Raw genomic sequence first — 14,847 nt, forward strand, 5'->3', positions numbered from 1 at the left:
AATTTTCTCACTTTATGTTTTTTGCTTCTTTTTTGCGATATGGCTAATATGAAATTTCACATGCATAATTGATATAATTTTGCTTGCCTTCTCAGTGGGTAGGGGAAGGGTGGGAAGGAAGTAGAGGATTTGGAACCCAATTAAAGAAAAAGAATGCTAAAAATAAACTTTTTTTAAGGGAAAGAAACTGGATCCAGTAGGATCCAAGTCCCATTCTCTGTCCAGTGCTCTTCCCTCTTGTCTCATATAGTTTTTCCTTAAGGGTCTAGAGTTCAGTGTAGTGGCTGCCCAATGGTAAGCACTTGATTAATACTTGTTGACTGCCTCAGTGACTCTATCTCTCATACCCTCTTGATGGCTTGGCCAGTTGTCCAACAGACAGACTACAGAAAGTGAGAGACTGGAGGCTCTTACTCCATGTAGGAACTTGGACTGGATTTTAAGGGACACAATGGATTTTCAAAGAAAGAAAAAAAAAAAGAGTCTTTTGGGTCTAAGCATACACCCCCAGATGGCTCCAGGCTCTACAGATGGCATAGCTATGATGCTGAGCAGTATTTGCTGCCTCCTGCCCCTCCCCCCCATCTTTGGACTGAAACAAGTACACACTCTGAAACTCTCCTCTTCATTCATCACTTTCCAATTGGCAGCCAGCATGGGAGGCATGCACTAGACAGATGCTGAGGAATGGATTCCATGACTTCGGAATAACAGTAGCTCACTTTAACTTAGCACTTTGCAAGACACGTTCTTCATGAGGGTCCCACGAGGGAAGTAATGTGGGTCTCCCCATCGTCACTTTATAGGTGGAGATGTTGAGGCTCACAGGGGTGAAGAAATCAATTGCCTTCTCTATGCTCAGAGGTGTCATGGTGTAGTGAGAGGCCCACAGAATGGAGAGTCAAAAGGAACCGGCTACACATGTTACCTCTGGCAGGTCTCTCTCTGAGCCTCAGAGAAGCTTGAACTAGATGACTAGATGACGTATGTAGGTCAATGAGTATATGACCACCCTGGGTCTCAGTTTCCCCCATCTGTAGAATGAGGTGATTGAATTCTTTAGCTCAAGGACCTTTTCATTATTATTCGAAGCTTTCCAAAGCCACATGAGAAGTAAGCATAAAAGCTGGGATTCAGAGGAGGCCTTTCTAATTGCCATGCTATGAGGATTTACCATCTTCATACCCACACGTAGATATACATATCTCTATATATCAATCTATCCATCCATCTACTTATGTATCTACGTATGTATGTATGTATGTATGTATGTATGTATGTATGTATCCATCCATCCATCCATCCATCCATCCATCTATCCATCTATATCTTTTAATTGACTTCAAGCTATCTCCCCCATTAGAAGACAAGATCCTTGAGCGAAGGGATTGTTGAGTATTTTGAACTTGTGTTCCCAGTGCCTACTAGGTACAGGACCTGGTACACAGTGGCACTTAATAAATACTTGTGGATATATTGATTATATGTAGCATGTCACAAGGTGAGGTATTGTGGTAGAGCACATAATGTTGAACTTGGAGCCTAAAAGTCCTGGGTTCAAATCCCACCTGTGATGCTTACTAGCAGTGACTGAGCAAATCACTGACCATCACCTGTCTCAGTTTCCTCAGTTGTAAAATGAAGGACTTGGACTTGATAAGATCTCTTCCAGCTCAAAATCTATGATTATAAAAACCAGTTTATCTCTCTGGGCCTCAGTTTCCTGATCTGTGAAATGGGTAAAATATTTACCTCATGGGGTTATTGTAAGCATGACATGAAATCATGTATGGAAAGTACTTGGAAAATTCATAAATTAAAGCTAGGCAGCTAAGTCATCCAGGGAATAAAGCACTGGGTCTGGAGACAGGAAGACCTGAGTTCACATTTAGCATCAGATAATTACTAGCTGCATGATCTTGCATAAATCATTCCAATTCCTTAAAGACACCTCCCTCTCAGGGCTTCCAGGAGGATCAAAGGAGATGATGTGGCAAGTCCTTTGCAACCTTAAATACAAAAGTATCATCTAAAGACTGTTATTGTTACAGCTGTTGCTGACACATAGCTCTACAAAGTCATAGATGTCTACTTTTTTGGTTTCTTTGGAAAATAAGGCAATTTTTAATGAGGATGGTCATAAATAAAATTCAAATAAAAAACTTTTAACATTGTACACAGCAAACATTAGGTACTTGATAACTGCTTTAAAGTATTGTATCTCACACCGTACCATATTCAGATATGTCTTCCTCTCCTCTCAGAATAACTTGGAGATGAATGCTCACTGTTGTACTAAGTCACTGTTTTTATGTAGCTTGAAAATTTACTTAAATGTTGTGTTGCAGAGCAGATGTCTATGAGAGAGGCAGACAGAGACAAAGAGACACAGAGAAAGAGATAGAGAGCAGCAAAGGCAAAGAGACACAAAGAAAGAGATTTTAAACAGAGACAGATAGACAAAGAAGCAGAGATACAGAGGTAGAGAGATGGGAAGAGAGTGACAGTGGAGGAGAAGGGGAGAAAGGGAAAGAGAGAGAGACAGAGAGAGAAAGAATGAGAATGAGAGTGAGAGAATGAGAGAGACAGAGAGAAAGAGACAGAAAGAGATAGAGCATTAAAGGCAGAGAGACACAGGGACAGAGATTTAACAGAGGCAGATATACAAAGAAACAGAGATACAAAGAGATAGAAAAGGGAAGACAGCGAGAGCAAAGGAGAAGAGGGAAAGAGGGAAAGGGAAAAGGGGGAAAGAGAGAAACAGAGACAGCTAAAGCAGCAGAGTGTGAGATCTAAAGAGATAGAGATATGGGAAGAGAGAGTGAGAGAGGACACAGAGAGAGAAAAAGAGAGAGACAGACTCATTCACAGCAGTTCCTCTGTCTGGTACATGATCCTCATCCCTCCGCCCCCCTCTTCTTCCCCTAACCATCCCCGTCCTCCCACCAGGCTTCATGCAGCCCTGAGTGGGAGACTGGCAGAGCCTTTTGTAGTTTCAAAGCCACCTCCACCATGCAGCCTTCCCTCATTCACAGACCAAAGAAGAGAAATCTAAAGCTGAAAAGGGAGCTCAGATGTCATCTAGCCCTGCCCAGTCATTTGAGAGAGGAGGAAACTGAGGCCCAGGGACATCAAGGGACTTCTAATAAGTATCAGTATTTAAGCTGGTTTTCAGAGGTAGGACTCATTCCATGGTGCCATGACCCACCTGGTCACAGTTAAGCTCTCCTTCCTAAGTGCCCCTCTACCACCTCTCATCCCACATAGAATAATGGATAGCCAGGGACTTCAGAGGCCATTTAGTTCAACCTCCTCTTCGTACAGGTGAGGAAACTGAGGCCCACAGAGTAGAAAGCAGAGGTGACTTGCCCAAAAGTCGTACAAGTAGGAACACAGGATCCTCGATAGAGAACCAGAGAGTACTTCGAAGGCTCTCTAGTCCAGCTCATTCATTTTACAGATGAAGATCCTGAAGTCCCAAGGGTACAGTGACTCAAGGTCATATAGGTATTACTAAATGAAAAAGTCAGTATTTGAATGTAGGTCCTCAAAACTCAACCATATAATCTCATTTATCATCTTCTCTTTGCTAATTAGTTTTAAACAATCAATTTATATACATTCATGAAATTTCTACTATTTGCTAGGCAAGTAAGATAGGTTCTGCCCTCTGGGACCTTACATCCCCTAATGGTGCTGTGTATGAATAAGGAGGAGGTAATGGCCAAAAGAACAGTGGATTTAGAAGGGGGAGACTTAGGGACACTTAACCTTTCTTGTGCCTCAGTTGCCTTATTTGTAGAATAGGCTTTGTGATCTATGCCTCACAAACTGCACTCCACTTCCTACCTTACTGGTTCCTTGACCATTATTCTCCTCCATGTACTCTATGCTCCAGTCACTCTGGTTTCCTCACTGTTGTGCACACATCCATCTCCCATCTCCAATCCTTTGTACTTGCAGTTTCCCATGTCTGGCATGCTTTTTCTCCTTAATGTCCCCTTTTAGGATCCCGAGATTCCTTTAAGACTCAGCTCAAGGGATATCTTCTACCTGAGGCCTTTCCTAATGCCCTTAGGTGTCAGGGCCCCCATCCCCAAAGTAAATACATCGTTATTGTTCAGTTACTTTTCAGTTCCATCTGACTCTTTGTGACCCCATCTGAGGTTTTCTTGGCAATGATACTGGACTGATTTGCTATTTTCTTCTCTCTTTTATAAACTGAGGCAAAATGGGTGAAGCAACATGCCCAGGGTCACACAGTTAGTAAGTATCTGAGGCTGAATTTGAACTCAGAACATGAGTTTTCCTGACTCCAGGCCAAGCATTCTGTGCACTGTGGTGCCACCTAGCTGCCCCTTAAATTTGATCAATTTTGTTCTATTTTGCATATATTTCCATAGGGGCATGTTGCTTCCCCTGTCTGAATGTCAGTTCCATAAGGGCGGGGGCTGTTGGCCTCTGTATTCCTACCTCCCACACTGCCTAAGCCTTCCTGACTGCAAATCTAACCCCAGAACCAGCAGGGAGCAGGATTATACATCGCCCTGGAGTCCAAGAATCTGGGTACAAATTTGACCTCTAACCTTGCCTGTCAATCCTGGGCCAATCATTTATCTTCTTTGACCCCTCACTCTCCTGATTTGTAAACAGAGGTGTTTAGACTAGATGGCTCCTGAAATCTCTTCCCCCTTAGCTCCAAACCCTCCCTTTCCCCCACCCTTCTCATGGTCATGGGCCCCCCCATTTCTCCCAGGCTCTTTGTGCTCTCCTCAGCATCTAAGGTGACACATTCTACAAGCTCGGTCTTGTCATTTTTAACTCTACAACATCTCCTATCCATCCCCTGCTTAGCACAGTGACTGGCACATAGTAGTGGCTGAATAAATGTTTATTGCTCGGTTGACTGATAGATTCCTTTCTTTCCTCTTATGCAGCCATCACCTGGTGTGGTCTCTCATAAACTATCACAGAAACCTCTTAACTGACCTCTCCATTCTGAGTCTCTCCCAACTCCAACCCATTCTGCAATGCTTTTCCTATGCATGCATCTTCATTCTACTTAAGAGTCTTAATAAATTGCAGTGGCCCCCTGTCACCTCCATGATCAAAAATAAAGCTCTCAGTTTGGCATGAAAGCCCCTCCTAAGCGTGCCTCCCTCACCTTTCCAGTCTTCTTACACTTCAGTCTCTCTCCCTCCACCCCCACCCCCAACCCCCAATCTTTAATCCAGAGATGCTGGCCTCTTTGCTCTAACTCACAGGACACACTCCAGGTATTTTCTCTGGCTGCTTTCCCCCACTCCTGGAACATTCTCCCTCCTTCCCTCCATCTTCTGGATTTCCTGGTTTCCTTCAAGACTCAGTTCAAATTTCAGATTCTGCAAGAGACTTTCCCTAGGACTCTACCCACATCCCCCAATTGCTAGTGCTTTTACTCTATAATTACTTTCTGTCTGGACTGTGTACATCTTATATATACACATGTAGTTGTTTCCATGCTGTCTCTTCCATTACAATGTTAGCTACTTGCACCAAGGGCTATATTTTTGCTCCCCGCCCCCGCCGCCTTGGCAACCTCATGGAATTCTGTCTACACTGTGTATCTTCCCCAGAGCCTCACATACAATGGTTTCTTTAAAATGTATGCTATACTTTACTTAATAGTCTTAAAATTAAGAGATGTCATCAATCAGTTAATCAATCAAGAGACATTGAGATCTGGTGACGTTCTATGGACAGCTGGATTCCAGTTTCCTTCTAGAGACATGTGCCTTGACCAGAGGGACAAGACTGTGGGGGACTACTCACGTGAGTTGGTCGATGGCGTTGTCGAAGTCACAGGGGTCAAGTTCAATTGTGAGATGTCAAAGTCGTCACAGTCGTCTGTATCCTGTGCCACCCCGACTTTGTTGAAGTAACTGGAGAAGGCCTCTGAGGTACAACTGAGGGAAGGCTGGTCGGGTTTCCGGGAAGGTACCGGGGGAGGCGGAACCATCTGGAAATCTTTAAACATTTCTTTACCCATTTTCTGCCGGGGCCTGTCTGTCTGGGGACTCGATCGGGTGGAATCGCTGGTGGTGGGGAGAGTGGCGAGGGGAGCGAGGGCACCTTGAAACATGGCAGCCGGTAAAGGCATCACAGTTTGTGTTGGCATGAAGGCGGTGGGTGGGAACTGACCAGCTACAGATGGCCATGGCTGTTGGGGGGCAGGGAAGATGCCTGGTTGGCCCCATGCTATTGGCTGACCCCCTGGCATCACCTGAGCCACTGGCGGCGGAGCACCCATGGCGATTTGCTGTTGAACAAGGGGCTGCTGTCCCCAGAATGAGGGGAGGACAGCGCCCATGGCAACGTAACCTAGGAGAATAATGTTGGGAGGGGAGATCAGTTAGAACACATACACAATAACAAATCATCCTAGTCACTAACAATAATGATATGAACTTGTATAACCCTGGGCAAGGCACTCAATCTGCCTTCCGATGCTCTAATCATTTCTAAAACTGGAATTTAAAGAAAGTGCCATTGGCACTGGTAGAGAAAGTTTATCATCCAGGAATTCCTTATATCAATGAAACCAACAATCTAATCTCTAGAGTTATCTTATTCTTATAGCAACTCTGGGAGGCAGAGAGAGGAAGTTCAGTTATCACCATTTTATATATAAGGAAACTGAGACCTCAAAAGGTACACGGCCCAGCTCACAAGTGGTGGAATTAAGGCTCAAACCCTTGTTCTTTTCTGAGGCCAGTATTTCTTGTGCCATACTCAGGAATGAGCAGTCAATACGTAGACAAAAGGCAGGAACTGAGCAATAGCTTGCGAATTTCCAAGCGAGCATTTGAACTCCAAGAATGATCCACAGTGCAAGAGATGCTGATTTTATGAGAGCATGTTTTATTTTTTTCCCTTTCTTTCTTTTCTTCCTCTTCTTCTTCAACCAGGGCTGACAGATGGGTTGAGCACATTTTTCTGGAGCGCTATTAGCATGTCTCCCTGGCTCCGTGCCATTTGCTGAGAGCACAGTATTTGGGGAGGGGGGAAGGGGACAGAAGCTTGAAATCACAGTTGGGAATCACAGGGAAATGGATTTCTGTGTTTTTGCATTTGAAGGTCTCTCACCCCCATGTTGTCTCGGGGAAGGTCTTAAGGATAGAATAACCACACAGGAACTCTGGCCTCAGAGCTACATTTTCATCTAGCCTGGTGGAAATCTTAATTTGGTTCCTGAAAAATCACATGACAAGGCTGAAACTGGCGTGGGTTTAACTTGGAACTATTTAACAGATTACTAACAGTTTATTTCGGAGTGTTCATCAGGGGAGAGTTAACACTGAATGGCATCTGCTTAGACAACTCTTAGATAATCCCTGCTTAGATAGTTACCCAAGCAATGTACGTATAAGTACTCTGCTCTGACCAATCAAACGTCTTCTAGGTCAGGAAGGAGATGCTTAGCTGAAGTGCTTCTGTGAACCTTGTTTTAGTAACTATGTTCTGTGAGAGAGATGATAAATTCTGGGGAAAGGAGCAAAATATTAGGGTGGGATATAGATGCTCATTGACTGGGCATACTGCATAAGAAGTATTCAGAGGATTACTGGAAGATTTGTATGAACTGACGCCATGGAAAGTAAGTAAAACTATGAAAACAACAGTGACAGCAACCACAACAAATGTGAAAGTGAATGCTTTGAGAATAGAATAAACAGATTGGCCCCAAAGAAGAAACATAAAAATGCATAGGGATTATGGGTACTGAGAACTCATCTAGCTCACCTGGATGAGGTACTGGTTCATTTTGCTTAATTTTTATCACCCTTTTTTATTCTTTATTATAAAACATGGCTTTCTTGGAGGCAGAGTAAAGAGGGACATATCGGGAAATCAAACTGATATAAAATAAATAAAGAAAAGAAAAATGAATAAAAAATCAATAGGGAGGAAGAACAGGTGGGGAAAACTACACTCCTCTTCATTGTAGTTTTCATAGGCCTGGAAGTTATTTTATATTTAAGGAAGAGAATACATCAATTGAGCAACTATATTGATTTGGGGAGTTGGCTGAAAGTAAATGCTTCTTTTGAGAAGGAAAAGGTAGGCTACTCAACAGCTAAGACTGCTTTTGTAGCACTGGGGAGTTCAAAAAGATCAGTGCTTCTCCCAGCCATCTACTCCATGGACATCAGGTTCCACGTATACCAAAATAGTCACAGTAACACTTATTTTTTTGGTCATAGCAAAGAACTGGAGACAAAATTAGCACTCATTGATTGAGGACTGGCTGAACAAACTTTGGGACATGAATATGATGGGATAGTGGGACACTTAATAAATGAGGAATTTGAAAAATTCAGAGAAGCATAGGAAGACTTAGGTGAACAGACAACAAGTAGACTAGGCAGAACAGGAAAACAATGGACCAATACTATAAATTGTAAGAACTAAAAATAGAATCTGGACTTCATTTAATTATAAATGACTCATCTTGGCCCCTTGTAGGGAGGACAAAATACCCTTCACTCCCTTGTTTGTGGAGGTGAGAGAATAGGAATGTGCATAATTGCATACACTGTCAGACTCCAATGATGCTATTGAGCTGTTTTACTAAGCTGTTTCCCTTTTTTTCTTTCTTTTTTTCTTTATTTCTTCCTTTTCCCTTCATTTTTTTCCTCTTTTTTGTTTTTTCTCTTTCCTTTCTTTTCCTTCCTTCCTTCCTTTTGTGATGGGACTTTGCATGTAATGTGGTACAACTCCACTTGATAGATGAAGATAAACTGAGGACCAGAGAAAGGATGTGACTAGCCCACAGTTACCCAAGGTATAGTACTCTGCTCTACATCTCCCTTAGCATGGCAGTAAAGGGTGAATGAGTACATGAATGCTTTGGGGCTGTCTTTATTTTTAGGAGGCTGGAAAACAGTCCTAGCTATAGTTTAGGGTCACTTCCAGGCTCAGGCTTTTCTTCAAAGGCCTTTCTCTTTGAATATTCTTTGCTTCATTGTAATGCAAATGTAAGGTTGCCAGTGTAACTGGCAATCAAAGATGACTCAGAGCCCCTCAGAGAACCATAAAAGAAACTGCAAGGAGTCTGAGAGTCACCAAATATGAGAAAATAAATCAGAAAATGTGAGAGCTGGAGGGGCCTTACAGCGAAGAATGCCAGGGCTGGGAGGGGAATTAGAACAGAGAATTCAAAAGCTGAGAAGAATCTTAGAACACAGAATGCCAAAACGGAGAGAGCCCTTTGGGACAATTTGTAGAACATAGAATATTAAAACAGACCTTGAAGGGGTCTTAAAACAGAATAATTATAGCTATCAGGGACTTTTGAATATGGGATTCTACATGAAAAGCTGGAATGGACTTTAGAAGTATCTACTTCTCATTTTACAAATGAGGAAACTGAGATCCAGTAAACTTCAATGACTTGCCCAAAGTTAAGGGCATAGTGGCAGAGGTAAGGTTTGACCTCATGTTTTCTGACTCCTTTTCCTAGTATCTCACTGTTCCTCCCTAGACTTTGAAGAGCTCTCAGGGACCTCAAGACACTGGATGTTAGAACAGAGAATGCCAGAGCTCGAAGGTCCCTTAGAGATGTTCTAGTCTAAAGCAGTCATTTTACAGATGAATAAAATGAAAGGCAATCCCCTTCCATTTCCCCCAGTCCTCTCCAACTTCTCAGTGACTTCCTAAGACAGTAAGAGAGGGGTCCTCTGGATCAGTGAAGTCAAACTCCAATAGAAATTGGGGCCACTAGTTTGTACATCTGGAGAAAGAAATGGCAAACTACTCTGGTGTCCTTGCCAAGAAAACCTCCTGGACACTATGGTCCGTGGGGTCACAAAGTGTAGGATGTGACTGAATCACTGAACCACAACAAAGCCATACACACATTGTGGCTTGCATGTTGACTTCATTTTAAAATGCAACATGATATATGTTTTAACATAGCTCTAATTATTTTGCTAATCTTCCCCAGTTATATTTTAATATCAATCAAGCTGAACTTGGGAGTGTTGGGGGCTGCATATAGATGGGTGATATGTTTCATATCTCCGCTCTACAGTACCTGGCCTGGGTGAAGGCCCATCTTGGGCTGAACCAATCTAGGGAGTTCTTCCTTACCTGAGGGTACAGCAGTAGTGCTGAAAGGTACAGAACCAAACATTTCGGCACTAGAGGGGAGTGTCTGAGATGAAGACGGGATAAAGGCATCACCTGGAGTTGCAGGAGTCTGAAAAAGAGAGCGAACAAGACGAACTTTAATAAGGAGGACCTTCAGGATGTGTGGGAGGAGAGGCTCTAGAAATAAAATGGTGGGATGATGGTTTCCACTTCCACACTTCCTTCATCCTTAAAAGCCAAAACAGAATGAGTGGTACATGCGTCCAAAGCTTGTCTCCGAGCAAAGAAATTCCCTAACAATATCTGGGATCATACAGGATTTGACTGGCAAAGTGGGATAGTACAAAGATGGAACTTGGAGTCAAGAAGACCCAAGTTGACCTACTACTCATGTGACCCTGGGCAAGTCACTTCTCTCTGTGTCTGTAAAATGAGGATCTCAAAGGTCCCTTGCAGGTTTAAGTCTATGTTCTCATGAGTTATAGCTCTAAGGGAGATGGTGAAATCTGATTCCCTCATTTTACAGATAAGAAAACAGGGTAAGTGACTTACTCATAACACTAAGAAGGTAAGTAGTAGAAGCAGAAATCAAACCCAGATCCTTTGTCTCTAAACATGGCAGTCTCTCCATGGCTGGACCTATGGATCTGAACTGCTCTTCTCAGTAGAACTTTAGAGCCCCAGACTTTGGACTTAATTTGACTTTCCTGCTCAGCCTCAGGTACCTCAGTTCCATCCCTTCTCCCTCCCATGGCCTCTCTCCATCCTCATTGGCACCTCTAAACAAAACTAAATAGGCACTCCAGAACTCTTGGATTCCTAACTTGATTCCCTCCTAGTAGCTCTAGAGGGACTTTTAAGATGCTCTGAGCCTCCACCAGCATTCTTCTCCCCAAATTCTTTCCCCAAGCCTGTAACTGGGTTTCTATGCCAGACCTGCCAAACTCTTTCCCTGTCAAGTTCCTTCATAAGGCTTCTCTCATAACAGTCTCTAGACCCAGTGTTCTTCCCAGTCTGCCACACTACCTTATGTTAGGAAGGATGTTGACAAATTGGAGAGGAGGACCAGGATGGCGAGGGGGCTTGAAGCTATGTTATAGGATTAGATTGTGAGTCCCCCACTGGGTTGTGAGTAGAGACTATCTTTTGTCTTTTTTGTATCTTCAGTGGTTAGCATAGTGCCTGGAACAAGCAGGTGCTTAATAAAATGTTTATTAACTGACTAATACAAGAACCAGAAAAAGAAACTAAGGATTTTTGCAAAGAAGAAAGAAAAATCATGGGGATTGTGGAGTTGAGGTTGTGGGAGGGGCATCTTCATTGTCTTTAAATATCTAAAGAGCTAACTGAAGAGGACAGAATTGGATCCAATGACTTGGAGGTGCAGGGCTGCATCTTTCTGGCTGACTTTCAACTCCCTTATTCTGAGTTGCCTAAACATTGAAAGGACTGACTATGGTGGTTATGGATTTTCCATCACTGAACCTGTTCGCTCTCTGCCTGGCTGAACATTTGGGGTGATAATGTTGAGGGCATCCCTGATCTGCAGGAGATTAGACTACATCTCCTCTGAGGTATCCCTGCACCCTAAGACAAAAGAGCAAGGTTCCAATCTCGAGGTCTTATTCCTATTTCTCCCATGAATGAGGTTGCTCTGCCCAATGTCATGGGAGCTCACTGCCATCAGGTGTCTGGAGCTGTGCAGCTGGGCCTACACGCCCCTCCTGGCATCAGTGGCTGATGAGCCCAGCACCATCTGTGCTCAGCAAAGAGGTCACTGCCCCTTCTTTCTGATGCACATATGGCCAATGACCCATGGCAATGACGCCTCCAGCTTGGACTTCTGCACTCAGCCTTGCATGAAGCAGGGCCTGGAGAGCTCCTAGCAAAACTAGTGAGGGTAGCATTAATGAAAAACCTCTTGCATTTATCAGGGGGTTCCCCAGCACCCTGGAATACATAAAATTCTCCCAGTGTTGGGATTCTGGGATTTCCAAAGTCATTCCTATCTGTGCCTCCTTCCTTATGACTAATGATTTATTTTGTTTGACTATGCTTATTTGTTAAACAGGATTTGTCTTTCTTTTTTGGGGGGGGGAGGTGGGAGAAGAAAGAAAACAAATGCTTAATAACTAAAAAAATAATTTAAACTATCAATTCATCAATAAACAATCATTTACTATGTCCATATTGAGGGTGAGGTTCAGTGCTAGGCACTGAAGCTGCAAAGATTAAGTTAAGTATTTCTTGACCCTGAGGAGTTTATAATTCAGTCAACAGCATTTATGAAACACCTACTATATACCAGCGCTAGAGTAACTGCTGGGGGTACAAAGGAAGGCGAAACAAAGGCAAAGACCAGAAATCCCTTTCCCTGCTCTTGGAAAGTTAGTCTAATGGGAGACAACATGCAAACAAGATACATCTCAGTTCCTTCTCTGTCTCTCCACTCTTTCTTCTCTCTCCTCCCCCCTCCTCCCCTCTCTGTCTCTGTGTCTTTCTCTCACCATTTCTATATTTCTGTATCTCTATATCTCCATGGTAAGTTAGAGCTGAGGGAGACAATATACAAGCCGGATATGAGTTAATTTTGGGGGAATGCTCAGTGGCCTGGGGGATTAAGGAAGTACTCACTGAGAAGGCGGAGATCCAAGTGGGATTTGAAGTTAATGATTGATTCTATGAGGCGTGTGTGTGTGTGTGTGTGTGTGTGTGTGTGTGTGTGTGTGTGTGTGTGTGTGTGTGTGTGTGTGAAAGTGCATTCCAGAACTGGGAGAGAACCAACATTCTAACTCAAATCTAGAACTGGTAATTGATTATTGCAATCTAGGCTGAGGGAAACTTAAGGAACTCAACATTAGGGACTTGACTAATCAGGCAAAAGTGAGCCCAAGAGAATCAGGGAGGGCTGACTTAGCCCAGTGCTTGGTACTCAGTCAGTGTTTAAAAAATGCCTTGTCTTTCATTCCTTCAGTTCTTCACTGTCCTTAACACTGTGTTCGGCAGTTAGGTGATGAAGTGGTTAGAGCACCAGTGCAGGAGTCAGGAGGACCTGAGTCAAATCTCACCTCCTCACCTCAGACACTTGACACTCATTGGCTGTGAGACCTTGGGCAAGTCACTTAACCCCAACTGCCTCATCCTGGGTCATCTCCAGTCATCCTGAGGAATATCTGGTCACTGGATTCAGATGGCTCTGGAGGAGAAGTGAGGCTGGTGACCTGCACAGCCCTCCCTCACTCAAAACCAAGTCAAGCGTAAGTCATGTCATCATTTCTCTGATGGCATGGTCTTCTTCAGCAATGAAGGACGAACGCACTACCCTAACACTGTGTCACCTTTCCTTACCCCTTAGGAGTACTTTTTGCCATAGAAGGTAGAGTCCAGTCCACTGAATGTGAGTGCCTTGTGGGTCCTCCACAGCATGGAGTAACCCATACAGACAGAAACGAAGAGAATGCCACCCTAGGAAGCAAACTCCATGCAACTTGAATCCTTTAATATGGGGGTCTTGTCTGGCTCTTCTGTTCTCCCTCAACAACAGAACCATGGCCTGTTTATTAGTACCAGCCCTGAATTTTGGGTGAGCTCTGCTTTTAGAGGGTGGTCTAAAGGAGGGAGAGGGAGGGAGGGAGGGAGGGGGAGAGAGAGAGAGAGAGAGAGAGAGAGAGAGAGAGAGAGAGAGAGAGAGAGAGAGAGAGAGACAGAGACAGAGACAGAGACAGAGACAGAGAGACAGAGACAGAGAGAAACAGAGACAGAGACAGAGAGATGGGGGTTGAGAGGGAGGGGAGAGGCAGAGGGAGAGGGAGATCAGTGTACTCATTTAGATTACAAGGAACAGCTGCTATCATCCTCGTCTCTAGAAGCAACAGTCCTGCTTTCTTCATCATGGTAACAGTTAAGTGAAAAGCAGGGGATGTTGGGAGAAGAGAAAGAAAGACCAACAAGCACCTGGAAGACCAGAGGGCATAAGTAAAGAACAGATACTTACTGGGGGAGAGGTTATATCCGGAGGGGTGGACATGTCCCCAAAAAGCTCTAACTGGGTCACAGCCTAAAAAGAAAAAAAATGTTTTGACAACAGGAACAGATTATGTTCATTAGATTTTTTTTTTTTTTTTGGAAAATGGTTCATAAGTCCCTTACAAAGAATTAATGATTCCTCACATAATACACCCTTAAAGAATACATTAAAGTTTACAAAACATCTTCCTCAGGAGATCCTTTCAAGATAGGTATTGCTTAGTCTGAGGCTCAGTGGAGTTAGTCAAGATTTCTAATAATTTCACTGTCTTCTCTTCTGCTCCAAATTTGGCCGAGGGGTCACAAGACAGGTAAAGGGTCAGCCAAGAAAGCATTAGGATACTCACTCTGCCTGTTCTGGGTGGGGCATAAACCTTCTTTTTCTTAAATGTTGTCTCTGCCCCCCAGTTCAAAGCCAACTCTACAAGTAGGTCATTTGGCTATTCCTTGGAAGGATTGGATTCATTTGTTCTTTGAAAAAGCTAAAAAATTCATAAAAGTAATAATTCTATTTAATCATCTCCAGTGAAACTTCAGGGCTTGCTCCTGATTGGAACCCTCTTTCTTTAAAAGAGAAGGACATCTCTCTTTCCAGTGGAGGGAGAAAATTAAAATGAAGTTAATAATTAAGCCACACAATTTACATTTGAAATGTGCTGAACTCAGGGTACACTTTTTACTAATAGCATA

At 43.4% G+C, this 14,847-nt stretch overlaps 1 protein-coding gene across 15 annotated transcripts in view; it reads right to left on the bottom strand.

Annotated features, from left to right (window-relative positions):
* Positions 1-14,847, bottom strand: part of DAB1 (DAB adaptor protein 1) — a 1,307,076-nt gene that overhangs the window by 23,184 nt on the left and 1,269,045 nt on the right. For all 15 annotated transcript variants that reach the window (XM_072649618.1, XM_072649617.1, XM_072649615.1 and 12 more), the window contains 3 exons: positions 14,126-14,188; positions 10,132-10,240; positions 5,812-6,360 (listed from right to left, as the gene is read on the bottom strand). In XM_072649618.1, the coding sequence (XP_072505719.1) occupies positions 5,812-6,360; positions 10,132-10,240; positions 14,126-14,188 (721 nt within the window). The remainder of the gene's footprint in view (positions 1-5,811; positions 6,361-10,131; positions 10,241-14,125; positions 14,189-14,847) is intronic.

The sequence above is a fragment of the Notamacropus eugenii genome, chromosome 2 (assembly GCF_028372415.1).
Source record: "Notamacropus eugenii isolate mMacEug1 chromosome 2, mMacEug1.pri_v2, whole genome shotgun sequence".
Lineage (NCBI taxonomy): Eukaryota > Metazoa > Chordata > Mammalia > Diprotodontia > Macropodidae > Notamacropus > Notamacropus eugenii.